At 39.1% G+C, this 18707-nt stretch overlaps 1 protein-coding gene across 29 annotated transcripts in view; it reads left to right on the top strand.

The window, feature by feature from the left end:
* The window catches only part of RIMS1 (regulating synaptic membrane exocytosis 1), a 258952-nt gene extending 246049 nt beyond the window's left edge, over nt 1-12903 (top strand). For all 29 annotated transcript variants that reach the window (XM_072142150.1, XM_072142154.1, XM_072142153.1 and 26 more), the window contains 3 exons: nt 6223-6324; nt 6519-6658; nt 10300-12903. In XM_072142150.1, coding sequence (XP_071998251.1) covers nt 6223-6324; nt 6519-6658; nt 10300-10518 — 461 coding nt within the window. In that variant the 3' untranslated portion in view covers nt 10519-12903. The remainder of the gene's footprint in view (nt 1-6222; nt 6325-6518; nt 6659-10299) is intronic.
* The last annotated feature ends 5804 nt before the right edge of the window (nt 12904-18707 follow it).

Genomic DNA, 18707 nt, shown 5'->3' with positions numbered 1-18707 from the left:
TGCACTGATCCAGGGTAATAAATCTAGTGGAGTATAGGGCAGATTTATAAAAAAGTGTCTAGAAGTAAGATTAATGTGGTGCAAGGTGTTTTTGGGGCAGGCTGTATACTACTGGGGGCAAGCTGTATATTATAGGGGGCTGGCTGGCTATATACTTGCCTGGGTCTGTGACCAATGCATTTCCCACCCTCGGCTTATACTCGAGTCAATAGGTTTTCCCAGTTTTTGGTGGTAAAATTAGGGGTCTCGGCTTATACTCGGGTCGGCTTATACTCGAGTATATACTGTATTAAGTTTTAAAATTTAATACATGGATGTGCAGTGCAGACATGAAAAAATCCAATTGTCAGAAAAAGGATCACAAAGAATATTCACGCAATACAGATATAAACAGTTGTAAAATAAAAAGTTATTAGAGGAGTAGACCTACTGACTGAAAAAGAAGACTTATCTGGTCAGGAGGTTCTGCAGAATAACTTTTGTACAGCCTGTCCTGTTGAAAAATGGTGCGTTCAAAAGCTGATAAAGGGGGTTTCTTGGGCTTGCTAATTAAAACCCAAAGGTGTTTGCTCCAACCCCCTGTCTGTGATGTCACTGAGAGGAGAATGTTCACCTTCTTCCCCTCCATTCAGTGAGTTATTTTTTTGCAAAAGTTTTATTTATTAAACTCCATAACTCTCGTTAGGAGAATGGAATAATTGTGCAAATGCCTCCATTTAACTGGGTTGCATGTTACCTTTCCCCCATGTTACCATCCAAGAGTGGTGGCTACTAGGGGATATTTTTGGAGTACTCAAAGGATAATAAAGCTAGCCCCTTTGGCCCTACCCTGGTAGTGGGCGCTCCTAATTAAGGTATTTGTCAATTTATTTTCAATAGATATGATTTTCCTTTGTCTGTTGTTGCACTTTTGGCAGGAATGAAGCTAAACCAAGCTTTCCCACTTAGACCTCCCTTACGATCCTATGCATAGGGCATGTCAGTTTGAAAAGTGGGAACGGACACACTTTCTGCATAGACAGACTCTTCATAGAGTCCTTTGAATTACATGCCCCCTTTGGGTTTAGGGGAAACCATGGTACTTTTGTGACAGATCACATCTGGGACCTTAAGTGTAATTAGGATTTGCAAATTAGAATGGTAATAGAAAATGTGGTTTATGGCTGATTTTAAGCCTAAAAGTAATTACCAGTAGAAAGAGAACTTCAAACAATAAGTTTATGGCTATGTGTTTAACTACAGTATTGCCACAGATATTTATTGGTTTTCTCTCATGCAAGACAAATAATAAGGAAAGCGTTTGCTGACGTGAAGAAAATACTAAAACAGGTTGATCTCATGTTCTAATTTTTCTTGCCAAATTGAGAGTGGTGTTCCAAGATCAGGTTTTCCTTTTTGAGTCACCTAAAGAATGGCTGGAAATGGCTGGATATGAAAGGACACTCTATATGGATAAGTTGCAGTATGCCTGCCTGAACATACAGGGCAGATGTTTAAAAACTTTCTGTTAGATGGCTGCATGTGACTGGTCATTATGTTTAGGTTGTTTAAGAGGTTGTCTTGGGGTACCAGTTTTGTCAGAGAGAGAGAGAGAAGTGAGGGGATTACAGAGCATCAAAGTCGATGAGGTAGACATCTACATGTATGGTAGATTACGTGGATGAGGGGGAGGATGCGGGGGTTCAGCTGGGACTCATGGTTTTAAAATTCTGACTTGGAACATTAGAGGCCTATGTGAGCAGCTGAAAAGAAGAGTCATTTTTCATTCTATACACAGATAAATTCCTATATACATTGTGGTTCATGTACGTGCCGGCTTCATGCAATTTAAAGGTACAGCTCCACTGCATACATGCAGTTTTTTTAACATACAAACCTTGAAATAGACCTATTTACCCCTTATGCTAACTCCATGTGAGTGTGAATGGGGCTGTGCCAGGCGAAGGAGTTCTTAGTGCAGGCTAAAGCGCAATTTTATGCCAGACAAGACCTCAAATCTCAAACACATAAGACCAGATATATTAAACAAGTATGAGTTTACAGCCTGCTTTAGCGTCCAGGTTTGTGAGTCTAATTTATATATATATATATGTATATATATATATATATTGATCTAATTTACGGTATATATTTGTCATTTGGGATAATAACAAGAATTTTATATTTTTATACCTGGTGATTGCATCGGGTAACAAGTGTAATCCCCTGTAAAGTCTTACAGGAATTACAATTGCAAGGTTTGCAATAAACATGGTGCAATTCACATGGAGATTTTGTTACATGCTGAAAGTTCATGTTTCTCTTTTATTGTATTGAACTGGCACCATCTACTGTCTATTTAACACACTAGGCTAAGCTTAGCTCCTATTTAAACAGTGTATAAAAGTGAGTACTTCAGGACGTCAGTATTTTACGAGCGTTTCCAAGTTGTGGAATAAGAGACTAAACACTGCAGTACACGGATGTTTACATTTACCAACTGCTGTGTCATGTAAAGAATCACTTGTAGCAATTACAGGGCTCTTAACATAAAATATATAGTTGTTCATAAATATTCATGAGGTTCATTACATTTGACACACTCAGCTCAGCTTTGTAAACTGGTACACTAAAAGGCAAAAAAGTTGTCCAGAATAAGATAAAAAGAAAACTTACTATTAACCCCTTAATGACCGCCCTATCGGGAATCTACGTCGGTCATTAGGGGTACTTCTTCTGATGCGACGCCTTTCTACGGCGCCGCATCAGAAGAAGATTTCGGGACATCGGGTTATTATAGTGCCGGTGTCGGGCTGTGATATCACAGCCCAGACCCGGCACTAACACCCGGGATCGGAAAAACTCCGATCCCGGGTGTTTAACCCCTTACACGCCGCGGTCAAGCATGACCGCGGCGTGCAAGTGTGTCCCCCGTGGATCGGACCCCCCCGGTGTGCTTACCGGGGGATCCGATCCCTCCTGCCGCTGCCCCGGGTCCCGACGAGTGACCCGGGGCTGTCGGCTCCTCTTCTCGCCGGGTCCTGCCTTCCTGGCAGGACCCGGCTGTAAGTAACTGAGCATGCGCGGCATGCTCAGTTACTTACACTATACACTGCAATACAAGTGTATTGCAGTGTAAAGGCTTGAATAAGCGATCGGATGATCGCTTATTCAAGCCAAAAGGTTGAAAATAAGTGAAAGTAAAAAAAAAAAAGATTAAATTGTTTTATAATAATAATTAAATAAATAAATAAAATAAAGTCCCATAATCTCCCCAGTTACACATATAATGCAAATACAGTATATAAAACACAAAAACACACAAAAAATGTACATATTTGGTATCACCGCGTCCGTATTAATCTGTACAATAAATCTAAATCAATATTGAACCCGCTCGGGGAACGATGAAAAAAATAACCACGAAAAACTTCCCGTAATATACAATTTTTCATCAAACACTATCACAAAAAATGTTCTAAAAAATGATCAAAAAAAGCTACATTCCCTAATATGATACGACTGAAAAGAACAACTCTTTTCGCAAAAAATAAGCCCTCAACCAGATCTGACAACAGAAAAATACAGAAGTTATGGCCCTAAAAAGTTGTCAATAGTAAAAACAATGCGATATTCTCCAATATTGGTTTTGCTCAGGAAAATTGAGCAAAGATAAGAAAAACTATATAAATGAGGTATCACCGCAATCGTAGTGAACCAGAGAATAAAGATAAAATATTATTTTTACATTACGGTGAACGGGGGGAAAAAAATGCTAAAAATCCAAAATAAAAATTGATGATTTTGTTTGTGTCCCCCTTGAAATAGTTAATAAAATCTCATGAATAAGCTATAGACCCCCTAAATGAATTATCTATACATTGTATCTCATTCCGTAAAAATTAAGCCCTCATATGTTTGCATTACCAAAAAAAAATAAAAATGTATAGGTCGTACAATGTGACAATACAAATCTGCTGTGAATGGCGCCTCCATTCATTCTATACTCGGCCGTGCGCCCGTACAGCAGTTTACCACCACATATGGGGTATCAGTACACTCTGGAGGAATTGGGCATCAAGCGTTGCAGTGCGTTTCATCATTTAATTTATTCTGAAAATGTCAGTTTGGCCTAAATGAATGTATGTTCCAAAAAAATTCCATAGTTTCTAAATCGCAGGTCCATATTGTTTTAACCCATGTGAAACACTTAAAGGGTTAATGGACTTAATAGAAGTTGTTTTACATACATTGAGGGGTGAAGTTTCTATAGTGGGGTAATTTATGGGGTTTTACTATTATTTAGGCCTTACAAAGTCACTTGGAAGCTGAGTTTTCCCTCAAAATGTGAGTTTTGGCAATTTTCATGAAAATGAGAAAAATCGCACCTAAAGTTCTGCACCTCATAACATCCTAGAAAAATGAGAGGATGCATAAAATATCATCCCAACATAAAGCAGACATTCCGTAAATGTTAATTATCAAGCTTTTTGGGTAGTTTTACTTCCTGTCTGGAAAGCAGAACATTTCAAACTAGGAAAATGAAGAATTTTTACAAACTTTTGCCAAATTTTCACTTTTTTTCAGAACGAATCGCAAAACGTATCACTTAAATTTTATAACTAACATGAAGTACAGTGTGTCACGAGAAAACATTCTCAAAATCACCCGGATATGTTAAAGCGTTCCGAAGTTATAACCAATTATGTGAGACATGTCAGATTTGAAAAATCGAGTCTGGTCATTGAGCTGAAAACTAGTGTCGGTGATAAGGGGTTAAATATGTTTTCAATATTTGCCCTTTTCATTAAGTTAGTGGTATGTACATTGTGCAGACCGTCACAGGAGAAAGCTCAGCATTTGCGGAGGAACTTAAACTATATTGATAGTTTAATTGACCTACAATGTGGTAAACAGTGAGGGACAGGGATTGGTGTAAATGGTGATTATCCATGTGCCTTCAGGACATAGTTTGTTGGCATATGTAGAGTACATGAGAACAACAGAGAAAATTGTTGTTGATGAATAGTGCATATTTTTGTTGGTTAAGAGAGAATATCTCTCTTAGAAACTGCTCAAAAATAAAGAGAACACTTGAAGCGCGGCAGTCACCGCCGGCCTATGGAGCGAGCAGGACGGTCCGGGGAAGAGGCAGCACCTCGGACCGCCCCCTCATGAATACATTGGACCGCTTTGCGAGCTGTCTGATGATTACATTGTACCCCGCCGCAGTGTTTGATAGCGTTACCGGAGGTTTCCGGTAACGCTATCACTCTAACACTGCAGCGTTTGTTCAAGCACTAGGAGCTGCTTATCTTAGTAAGCAGCTCCTAGTGCTGAAATTTTAGGTGACCGGTCCTCTTTAAAGGGATCATAGAGCAGCAGATACCCGCTGATCTAACAAAAGCAGTATAAAATTGGCTCCTTATTATAACTATTTGTTACCTGACCTTTTGTTGTGAATCAGATTCATTGGGGCACAGTAACTTAAGAGGTCACTCGAGTTCACTAAAAGTGAATTGTCAGTCTATAATGCTACGTGCGGTGATTCACTAAGATCGTGCGCCAGAAATCATGAATGTGTCGCTTCCCCACACTCTGGCAGAGTTCATCATCTTTTTTGTGGGTGTGCGACACAATTTGAAAGTTCACTACGGTGTTTGTTTCGAATTAGTCGGACCGTCCGACAGCACACCCCCTAATTTGTGTCCCAAAAACACCTTGCACCACATTAATCTTAATTCTAGACACTTTTTTATAAATCTGCCCTATACTCCACTAGATTTATTACCCTGGATCAGACACTGTGATAAATATGGGGCTGTATAAGGTTGTCTAGACTACCTTTACACTGTTTTAGTTTTAGACTCTTTTGATAAATCTGCCGCATTGGGGCACATTTACTGAGCTCCATGTGCCAGTTATCCGTGGGACTTTGCACATTCTTTCTAGTGCAAACTGCTTCCACAGGTGTTTAAGAAGTGTCTGAGACACAGTTGTGTCGCATGTCACCATTTTGTGGCACGGCTGCACTATGCTTCATGCAACACAAAATTATGCACTGAAAGGGGCGTTCCGGTACTCAGTTGGACCGCATGCCAGATTTAACAAGCACAGTCCGACAGTATTGTATCGCACGCTAGTTTCAGGTTACATGTAATTTGATGCTAATTTACTCAGAACAGCCTTGTGTGATATGTATTACACATGTTGCTGAGTTATAACCTGTAACATGTCTTCCAGGTGACATACAGATAGGAATGGTGGATAAGAAAGGGCAGCTAGAGGTTGAAGTAATAAGAGCTCGAGGCCTCATACAAAAGCCAGGCTCCAAATCCACACCAGGTAAGGACAATAACTTTTTTATTTTTGAATTACCTATCTTCTAATATGCTTTCATAAGGTCTGTTTCCTGTGCATATCCTCTATATCTCAATTGTTGAAATTCAGAACCACGTAAGAAGTAATTGCAAACACGGTTTTTATTAATAAAGGATACGAAGTAATAATTTCCCCTAAATGTGATTTTCTATTTTCAGCTCCATATGTAAAAGTGTACGTTTTAGAAAATGGAGCTTGTATAGCCAAGAAGAAGACAAGAATTGCACGGAAAACTCTGGATCCTCTCTATCAACAGACGTTGGTCTTTGAAGAAAGCCCTAATGGAAAGGTCCTCCAGGTAAACCTATTAATGTTACACCATTCATTGCCAGGGAACTACTGTATTATCCTCTATTGCAGTGGTGGCTAACCTATGGCACTGTTTATGGGACCCCAAGGGAAGCTACAATGATCATCCAAATTTCTTCTATGTTCTGCTTTATTGGTGTCCTTAGGGTGGTGGTATAAATGAAAGTTGTGACAGAGGAGGGAGTATAAATCACTAATGAAATTTTTGTGTTGGCACTTTGCGACAAATGGGGGTCTTGGTTGTAGTTTGGGCACTCAGTCTCTAAAAGGTTCGCCATCACTGCTCTAGTGTCTTGTATCCTGGTACAGTGTGAGGACTGGTTTAAAGTGTATTTTCAGTCTTCACACTTTTAACAAGTACTGTATATATAAACACCATACCTTATCACAGTCTTTATCAAGGCAATGTGACATGTACTCCACAACTTTCTAGAGATATTACTCACAGAATAGGTACTTACCATATATACTTGAGTATGAGCCGAGTTTTTCAGCACAAAAATCAGCTTACACTTGAGTCTATAAATAAAATTAACACTGTACTAACCTTTCCGAAGCCCCCTACAGGTCCTCTTTTTGCTCTGTCTTCAGGGTGCGTCTTCTCTTCGGGTTCCTCTGGCTCTTCATTGGGTCCCAACACAATACTGGCGGCACATAAACAATGACGCTGGCAAGTATGTGCCGCCACATGCAGGGACCCGAAGAGGAGCCAGAGCACCCAAAGCGAGAAGATGACTTGCTGGGGCATCCAGTGTCTAATGTACAGTAAAACATCAGAAAAAAATAATAGTAAAAACATAATTTCATTTCTGAAACAGATTAAGTAACACATACTCACTAAGTTAAAGGAGGTCATTTATTCCACAGAACTGATGCAACCTGAAAAAAAAGTCTTAGTGTTGCAAATGGAGATTTTAAAGGAAAATCCATTGTTGGAAAGATGTTAGATAAGGATAAGTGATGATAAGTATCTTTTTACTGGAGGTCCCTCTGCTGGCACAACAACTACTGTATAATCGATGCGACCCCAGTGATCGGACATTTATCACCTGATCTATGTATAAGTGTTGAGTTGCTATGTTGGGAGAAATGTTTTAAATGAAACACTTCTGGCTTCCTAGAGCCACCAGTACTATGGTGAGGTGTTTTTTTTCTCCATACCTAGCGGTGCCAGATGTTTTATACAGCATTATACACCTGCATCTGTTAGATATTTAGCCAGTCTTAGCAGCAATCCCCTTCCCCCAAAACATCGAAACGTGCACAAATTAGTTGCTATGATAGCCGGAAGTAAAATATTAGTATTAACGGAGTATTGAAGTATATTGGATGAGTACTTTACACCCAAACCTACTAGATTTTAAAGACCCTAGGAGACTAAAATAAATAAAGTGTGAAATAAACAAGACATACACATCTATGACTGATTTGGCAAGCTCTGTGCAGCGCTGCGTAATCTGTGTGCACTATAAAAATAAAGAATTATTATTATATCACCCCCTTCCTTAGGTATTCCACAGTGCTAAATGGGCTCACTATTAAAATGATACAATATTTAACCCATATGGTTTCAAAGCTTCATACATTCCCAGAATTGATACCGATTAAACAAGAAAAATAATAATTAACCCCTTTCACAGCTTAGTACCTGAAAATATTAAAATAAATGATAGTTTTCAGAATATGGAGATAAATTGATTATTTTGTTTTGAAAAAAAGGATTTTATTTAAAAGGTATTAAACATTAAAAAATATATTTAAAGTGCTATTGCCATGGTTGTGCTAACCCAAGTGGTAGCTGTTAAAAAAGTCATCACATAACTGCTTTTATTTTTCCTTTCTACCCTGTTCTTCATTTTTCTGGTCTCCCAGTACATTATGTGGCATACAAAATGTTGCCATTAAAAAGAACACTGTGTTTTTTTTAAAAAAAATGAGCCACCATACAACTTTGTGAACAAAAAAATAAAAAAGAAGTTATTGCTGTGTACAGAAAGAAGTAAAAAGCAAACACAAAACTGAAAAATGGCTCTAGTGGTAAAGGGTAAACTTTATGACTGTGTGGATAGAAGTTCCTACCTTTATAAAGTTCTGTTGTAAAAATGTACAGGATCAGAATTATTTGGAACTATTAATTTAGGATTACATCATAAACATTGCATTTTGCAATGACTGTTGATGTGAAAAGAACTGAGCTAGAGATCTTAAACAGCTCCTCACATACCTTTCAGCTTTCACCTTTTGAGATCCTCATATGTCTGTGCCATTTGTTGTATGGACATGTGGGGGGCGATTCCGATGGCTCCTTACAGTGTATGGCATAGACTTATCCCACTGTATGCATCCACGGTGGGTACATCGCCTGGGGCGATGACTCTCACTGGAAAATAAAATATACTACGCACCAAATCTACCTGTATTAAAAGAAAGTATTGTGCTTGAAGAACACTCTTTTAACCCTTTAACGACCCGTGAGGTAATAGCAGGCGTCGGCTGCGGGTGGATGGAGAGGGCTCACGACTGTGCCCTCTCCATAGCCGGTAAGTCTTCGGGGAGCAGCAATCGGTTGCCATGACTGTCTCGTTTTAACCTATTCATTAAAATGTGCAATCACTCCCCCCCTAAACCCAGTAGACAGAAAGCAGTCCACAAAATCGTGGTGGTTACAGAGACATTCATTATAAATAATTATGCCAATAGAATATTCACTTTATATATAACTTGAGACAGCACGTGATAAAATACACATTTGGTTTGGTTACTTTTGCAGTGGGTAATGTTGTGTGTTGTTAGTGGTAAATCTGTTTTCATTGTGCTTACAAATAAAATACATGAAATAAATAAAACACAAAAACATTTATGTATATAGGATATCATTAGTATAAAATAGTTAAAATATTTTTACTAAAGGGATTGGCCAATTATAGAACACTTTAACAGGGTAGGTATAGAAATCTAATATGGTCACCCATATTCTACTTACCCTGATAAAATTTCCAGTTTGCCGCATGTCACATGATGTCCCATGTTCTGCTGGCTTCCGGAGGGTGGAGGGGGCCGTGCAGACATTATTGTATGCGCACCACCACCATCATAACCACTCCCATATAAGTAGTAGTAGGGGTGAGCGGTAAGTGTAGTATTCTATACTATAAGTGGCCAACCCTGTTCATTTAACATAATGACTAGGGGTGTAATGTGCAACTCATCATTTGCTTTTCTTTCAATTTATTCAAGAGATGTTTTTAGAGTTGATATTTATGTTTTAAAAGTTTTATTATTTATGATGAATACTGTATACCTGCCCACTGCTCAAGCATGCCACTAGAATTGGAAATGTATTTGTAACTGGAATGTATACAGAGTGAGCCACATTTATTATTACTGAGGCAAACTGCGCTACGTGGTGGTGTATGTGGTGCACGGTCTGAATACACACCAAAATGACTCTTTATGTGCACAGTATTGTGTGGCGATATGCATAGTGCAGCTGATGGAAACACTTTATGTGCAATCTATCTATTTATGTACAATCTACGCAATGCTGGCGCAGACTGCTTAGTAGATGCTCCCTACTATGTTACGCTCTGTTATACTGTATGTAACATTCTCCTTTCTGTCATTTTAAAGGTTATTGTCTGGGGAGACTATGGTCGGATGGATCACAAAAGTTTCATGGGTGTTGCACAGATTCTCCTGGAAGAACTTGATCTGTCCAGCGTGGTGATCGGATGGTATAAGTTGTTTCCTCCCTCATCACTGGTGGATCCAACAATGACACCCCTTACTCGCAGGGCTTCCCAATCATCTCTTGAAAGTTCAACAGGTCCTCCTTCCATTAGGTCATAGCGACCAGGAAGGTGGCCTGATGTAATCACAATGTTAATGCCCAATAAAAGATTCTGAACGGTGTATGTATGATCAAAAGCATTGCTGGAGACAGACAATCATTTCTTTTTTTGCCTGTAGTAATGATCCAAAAAAATCTGATAATGAGTCCTATTGGCAGAGTAAAGCAAGAATACGAGTACTGTAAATGAATATACAGTTCAGCACTATAGAAGTCACACATGCTCAATGGGATAGTAAGGGTGACATTGAATTACAAACTGGAAGCTTTCACTCTGTTAGAAATGTTTGTGATACATTTTTACAGTCCATAAGCAGTGTTATCATATTGGTATTTCAGCATATTTTATACTTGTAATTCCATTATTTTTTTTATAATGTGTTATTCTGCCAGTTTCATAAAAGCATTTGTGATAATTCTCACATACCGCTTTTTTGTCCTTTGTTGTTGATCTGTAGGAGTTGGAGCATTGCAGAAGTGATGATGGCTGTGGTTCCGTCTAACATTCTCCGCTGCCTGTAATAGTGGCAGAGGCTTTGAGGAGCACTGCTATGTAGTGCTTTCCTGTTATTACTGACATTGCTTTTCCACCACTGGGAACCACAGATGTATTTATGTATTATACTGCATGCTGCAATTCTATTGGAGCACAGCAATTGTCAGCACTAACCCCATACTCTGGCATCAGGGCTAGGGATGAATGCAGATGCTGCAGTGCAGCAGTCGCATGAAGCGGACCCCTTTAGAAATGGTCCAGGTGCAATGAAATGCATCTATGTTCTTACATAATGTGACTAAAACTACAGAATCGTCATGGATGCAATAGCCGCCATTATTTCACCCATACGGCATATGTCTTTTGAGTTGCCAACATTTTCTCATCCGATATCAAAAATGCCAACATGTTTGTTCTACTTCTTGTTGCAGTATGGGAAACTGTAGAATGATTGCGTAAAATTTTTCTTTATGAAAAAAAAAAAAAAGGAAAAAAAAGTTTTAAATAGTACACCTATTTTTTTCACTTTTCATTTGTAAATTTTTGATTGCAGTGCAAATTGTGGCTTTAATGTTTTCCTTTTTGATTTGATTTTGTGCATGGGAGAGATTTGAAGAAGTCTTGTTTGCAACCAACGCTGAGGCTGCTGCAAGAGATTTCCTTCTTTTGGCATTTCCAGATAACGTATCCGTCGGAGCTGTTTTTCTTTCACCATTAGCCAATTGCTGTACTTGTTTCTGTGTATAAAATGTATAGTTTACATCCCGTAATGCTGACCAATGGAGGGGATGAGCATATGACACTTTGAGCTGTACCCAGGTCTCTATGATATGTGTCACTTTAGACACGTGTGTCTGTCCTGGGTAGAGCATGGTATGAGATGTTTAAAAATCACTGGAAATTCCAGTTGAGATATTCTGCACTTACTAATATTTTTATCAGATTTTCGTTTACATTTGTTTGAGATTGATGCAAGCACAAAGCTTGATTTTTTAACGCAAAATATTTTACTTTTTTTGGAGAGAAAAAAAATAAGAGACTACTTAAATTTCAATTTGCATTTCACTTTCTTTGTTCCTTTTTGGCCTTGAAGTTCCTCGTGATCTCTGTACATGTGCTAAAAGCTGCAGACTGTGCAGGTGCATTGATAATGTTTCCCTCCTTCTTTGGGCCATTCAATTTTGTGATCACACGAGTAGAGCAGCATGTCATGGAGTAATTCAACGCTGCATGCATGTTTTGTAAAAAAATAAAATAAAAAAGATAGACAAAAAAAGGTTAATTAATAATGTGTGTTAGTTCCACATAGGCTGGCTTGTATGTTGCATGTACTTGTACAGTTTGATCGTAATGATAATGACATATCCAAGAAAACTAAGCCATCCATTTTTCTGATAGACATTTTGCAGGTTTTTACCAGACTAGATGTGTTAGTCTGGTGCTAAATGCCTATAGATGGACATTATTTTATACCCTATGGAAACGTAATGTAGTACGGACCAAATTCCTTATAATAAATATTTTGGTGTAAATTCCTACTGTGGGGCTGTAACACATGTAGAAATTGTGTGCACACTAGGTTTTGATTTATAGACATACTGCCTGCACCAAGTGAATTATTTATTGTTAATATACAGGCTGAAACCATTATGCCCATATTTGTGGAGGGCATAGGTAGGTTACTGCTTGACCTGCTGAGCAGGAAGAACTGAAGCACTGGTGCACTACTAGATTATGTACTGTCTTAGTGGCCAAAACAACTGAACTAATTATAATTGGGTAGTATCTTTCTATTTGACCACTTGTCTTAACACCCCCCTGTGCTTTTAAATAAACTTCCAACTCATGTTATGTAAACATGTTTAATAAAATTTACTTTTCATGTCCATTTTTGTTGTCTTTTGCTTTAAAAACCTGTCACCATTTCTAGACAGAGAACAACATTCAGGAAGCAAGGAAGAGAACAACTTTTCAAACTTAAAAACTAAGTTAAAACTAATAAATAATAAATACTATATGGAATGTCATGTACTATGAATGAACAAAATTACACTCATGAAAACTGACTAACGGAAAGCCTGGACTTCCATCCATTTCAACAAATCAAGGAGCAGATTTCATTTTCTAAACTGCTCTTGAAAAATTAAAAGACACAATGTGATTGGTTAATAAATGTAAAAAGTGCAATTTAAGTATTACTTATTATTGTATTCTTTGTACAGTAAATAGAAACATTATGTGAAATAATACGAGATGCGTGTAACCAAAATGCATAGAACTGTTCAGAGAATAGCTGTGAACTCTGTGAATAAATTGACAAGAGTAGGTGTTACAATTCCCCTTGTCAAAGGGGTGTGTCTCACTACATATTCTAGCATTGGGAGCTTTGAAGTACAGTGTATAGACACAGCCTCAACTGGTAGCACCCAGGTATCAATTTATTTTTAAACCTGTAAAAAAACAGAATGGCACAACACAGAGATCTAAGAAAAAAACTGCTGGGATTATTTAATTCAGACATGCATGTTAGCATGTCAGATCATTATTTTTATAATTTTTCGTTCCCTAGGGAACATAAATCCCCAAATTGCTCATATAGTAGTATTGCAGCATTTTACTATTGTACTGCTTTGTGATGCCTGCTAAATGGCCTGTTTCAGTGGCCATGAGGGCCTCTGAAAGGCTTCTGACTGTCAGGAACAAAATACACCTCTACAACCAGGATGAAGGATTGTAAACCAAGCATACTGACATACTGGTATGTGCCCCCTCTGACAGGATATTTTCATCTTTTGTCTTCTTATGCACTGGTTTTTAAGAAAAAAAAGGCTTTACACATTATGCAAATGAGCCTTCAGCCTCCAGGCTCCATTAACATTGACACCTATGGAGACTGAAGGCTCGTTTGCATTATTTTAAAAGCAGTTTAAAAAAAAAAAAAAAAAACCTGGAAATAAGAAGATCATGTATGTCCTGTGTGTCAGTGTTCTTGGTTTACAATCCTTCATCCTGGTGGTAGATGTCCTTTAAGTGTTACAGCCAAGTAGCTTTTGGAATGTGGGATGTGAAAAAACAAACACAAAAGCAGAAAATGAGCTGGTCCTTACAGGGAAGTTGTTGTATGTGCTTTACATGAAAAAAAAAAAACATTTTAACTTAGTAGTTTATCTGCTATGAAGATTCCTGTTTGTCTCACTGGTCATGATTTTTCCTGGTCCTGATTTTTTTCCTGCCACTTCTTGTGATTTCATGTCCATAGCCATAGTTATAGCTCTGATGGACAGAGACATGCCCCGCTAAGGAATGGAAGCTGAGATCTATAGACCAGGTGGTGGGAGGTAGAGTGGGAGAGCTAATTAGAGCTAGTGGGTGGTACTATCACACTGGCTTTGGGAATAGCACAAAGCAAACATAGCACACTTCTGCATTAAAAAATATGTGAGCTACAATGACACAAATTTATACACTTATATATACATATATTTATATACATATATACATACACATATAGCAGACACTTACCATATACAAACATATGGCAGACACATACATACAGTAGATACATACAATATATATATATATATATATATACACACACATACAAATGGTACTATATACACCCATGTAACATATACACATTACATATTCACATATAGAGCATACATACACTCACCGGCCACTTTATTAGGTACACCTGTCCAACTGCTCGTTAACACTTAATTTCTAATCAGCCAATCACATGGCGGCAACTCAGTGCATTTAGGCATGTAGACATGGTCAAGACAATCTCCTGCAGTTCAAACCGAGCATCAGTATGGGGAAGAAAGGTGATTTTGAGTGCCTTTGAACGTGGCATGGTTGTTGGTGCCAGAAGGGCTGGTCTGAGTATTTCAGAAACTGCTGATCTACTGGGATTTTCACGCAAAACCATCTCTAGGGTTTACAGAGAATGGTCTGAAAAAGAAAAAACATCCAGTGAGCGGCAGTTCTGTGGGCGGAAATGCGTTGTTGATGCCAGAGGTCAGAGGAGAATGGGCAGACTGGTTCGAGCTGATAGAAAGGCAACAGTGACTCAAATCACCACCCGTTACAATCAAGGTAGGCAGAAGAGCATCTCTGAACGCACAGTACATCGAACTTTGAGGCAGATGGGCTACAGAAGCAGAAGACCACACCGGGTGCCACTCCTTTCAGCTAAGAACAGAAAACTGAGGCTATAATTTGTACAAGCTCATCGAAATTGGACAGTAGAAGATTGGAAAAACGTTGCCTGGTCTGATGAGTCTCGATTTCTGCTGCGACATTCGGATGGTAGGGTCAGAATTTGGCGTCAACAACATGAAGCATGGATCCATCCTGCCTTGTATCAACGGTTCAGGCTGGTGGTGGTGGTGTCATGGTGTGGGGAATATTTTCTTGACACTCTTTGGGCCCCTTGGTACCAATTGAGCATCGTTGCAACGCCGCAGCCTACCTGAGTATTGTTGCTGACCATGTCCATCCCTTTATGACCACAATGTACCCAACATCTGATGGCTACTTTCAGCAGGATAATGCGCCATGTCATAAAGCTGGAATCATCTCAGACTGGTTTCTTGAACATGACAAGGAGTTCACTGTACTCAAATGGCCTCCACAGTCACCAGATCTCAATCCAATAGAGCATCTTTGGGATGTGGTGGAACGGGAGATTCGCATCATGGATGTGCAGCCGACAAATCTGCGGCAACTGTGTGATGCCATCATGTCAATATGGACCAAAATCTCTGAGGAATGCTTCCAGCACCTTGTTGAATCTATGCCACAAAGAATTGAGGCAGTTCTGAAGGCAAAAGGGGGTCCAACCCGTTACTAGCATGGTGTACCTAATAAAGTGGCCGGTGAGTACAATACCATATAAAGACATACACTATATATATACATATATATATATATATATATATATATATATATATATATATATATACACATACAGTATACATACACCACACAAGCACATACAATATATAAACACCCAGTAGCCTAGATGACAGGGGCTTCTGACACTGCGGGCCGTATAGCAGCTGCCAAGGCTGCTACCCCTGCCCTGATGATTGATACTAGTAGAGTACAGCAAGTCCAAAAAAGGAAGCAGCTCATGTAAACAAATGCAGATAAAGTTAAATAACGGTTAAAAAATTTACCTATAGGGTATAAAAATGTGGCAAAAAAAAAAATCATACAATAGTGTTGACATAACACTAAAATTGAAATAAAAAAAAATTACATGTCTTGGAAGATCTGGAAACACCTGGGCTTGTTTAATAATAGCAAAAGCAATAGGCAAATCTTTAGCTATTAATAAATATTGAAGGAAAGTTGGAATAACTATTGGTACAATGTACTATTAATATATTGTAAATCATTTTGTGCACTAAGAAGTCTTTCTACTGCAGTTATCCCCAGCCTTATAATCAGGAAGAAACCTCCTCTTCTGCCTCAGAGAGCCTTGGTATGAGAGCAAGACTATCATGGCGCGGAAGCCACTACACATGTCTTGTCAAATACATATGTGCATTACTGAATCGGATAAATTAAGATTTACAGTAGCAATATAAATTTCAGTGGGAAAAGTACTTTGGTTAATTTTGCACAAAAGTAAGAACATAAATCATTTGTTTAATATAGCTAGAAAAAAGTCATACAAATAGACCGTATTAAAAAAACCCTGTAACTAATGTAAACAATTCAACATTGGGTACAACGATGATTTGAGCCCCGGTGGGGGCCGTGCATATACTAGGTTTAGGAGCAGGCTTAAGTGCTTTTCTATGCCAGGGCCAGGGTGTACGATACACAATGTGCCTGGCAATTGCACCCACCCCACCAGAGTGGGGCTTGGACCATACACTGGCACATGATGCATTCCCCATCATTGTTTTTGTCCATGTGCTAGCTGTTGTTTCAACTGACTAGGATTTTAATTTTTTTATATATGGATTGAGAGGGAAGGTGTCCAGGTTCTGTTTGTAAGGAGGAATGAAGTGATTTGGTGTATAACAGCCAGATACAGTATATATAAATCAATTTACAAACAAGAACTCTGGCACACAGCAAATGGAGTGAAGCACAAGATCCCTGACACCCAATCCCTCCAGCTTAGTTAACGGGCTACCCACAAGAAGCATGCCAACGCACTAGTAAACCAGACTCCTTGGATCATCCCCCATGCACATTGGAGCTTGGTCCATACAAACCAGACCAGAAGCAGGTCTGCAGAAGCAGTAGCAGGTCGACACTGTGGCACAGCTGTCCACCCTCTATGCCACCTAGCACCACAAGTGGCAGAGCACAACACCTGCGGCACCAGCACCACAAACAGCACCTGCAACACTACCAGCTACATCACAACAGAAGAGAAACAAGCACCACCAGCAGCATATGCTCTTCAAGCACCCACAGTTGGATCCTCCATCTGGATTAAGGAGTTAAAGCCCAATATGCCATCGGCATCAGCAACACCAGTACTGCCAGCAGCACCACAAAAAATACTGAAAAAAGGCACCACAGGAACTAGCATCAAGTAAAAGCAGAAGAAACCAGCATTTCCAGCAGCACTATCGCTAGGACCAATCAGCACCACCACTTGTACCAACAGTAACAGCACCTCTAATAGCACTGCAATATGCACCAATTCCATACCAAGGACACTACCAGTAAAAATGACCAACATTGATAACAGTACCAGCACAGCAAACATGAGTAGTAATCAGTAAAAATTCTCATTGCTAGCTACTTCTCAGCTACACGCTATCAATGTACACCATTCAGTACACCATGATCATAGCTACCTTCATAGGATAAAAAACTCACAATCCTAACACAATGAAACTTAAAAACAAAATATATAAACTAGCAGTACCATCTCTGATTTTAAGAAACCCTGGGTCTATACAAAACAAAATAGAGGAATTGTTGATGCCGTGCAAGTATGACAAAGAGTATAAACAAAGTTAAATTGCTTTCTCTGAAATATGACTGCACAGCAGGGTAAATGACACCAATACAACTATTCCAGGATATCAAATGAGCAGGGCAGACTGAGACAGGAAAATTATAGGAAAGAAAAGCGTGTGTGAGGGGTAACAATATATAGTACAGACCAAAAGTTTGCACACACCTTCTCATTCAAAGAGTTTTCTGTAGATTCACACTGAAGGCATCAAAACTATGAAGTACCGTATTTTTCCACCTATAAGGCGCACCGGACTATAAGGCGCACCTCTAATAAATGCCTGCTAAGACATCTAGGTTCATATATAAGGCGCACTGGAGTATAAGGCGCAGGATCAAATGCAGTACCTAAAAATGACCAACAGGTGGCAGATCTGTGCACAGTTGAAGCCAGCTACACTTCCCGGGAAACTTGTCTTCAGTGTGCCAGAGAGCTCCGATCTCAGAGGTATGGGCTGCTCGGGGTTAATGCAGGGTGATGCAGCAGGGGTTAAGCGGTCTCCCTCTGCCCCTTCTCTTTCCATCCTCAGCCAGGGTGTTATTTCTGTGAGGTTCCCTGTGGCTCCTTCTCTTTCCCCTAGGGACCCTGTATACTGTGTGGGAAGGTGCAGTGAATTTCTGGGGATGGAGCTATTAAACACTGGTAAATGTACAGTACATCTTGTCTGTAGTACATTTCTGTATAAGTTCATATATAAG

This window comes from Engystomops pustulosus, chromosome 3, assembly GCF_040894005.1.
Source record: "Engystomops pustulosus chromosome 3, aEngPut4.maternal, whole genome shotgun sequence".
Lineage (NCBI taxonomy): Eukaryota > Metazoa > Chordata > Amphibia > Anura > Leptodactylidae > Engystomops > Engystomops pustulosus.
Note: the sequence above shows the minus strand (reverse complement) of the source record. Positions and strands in the feature narration are given on the sequence as shown.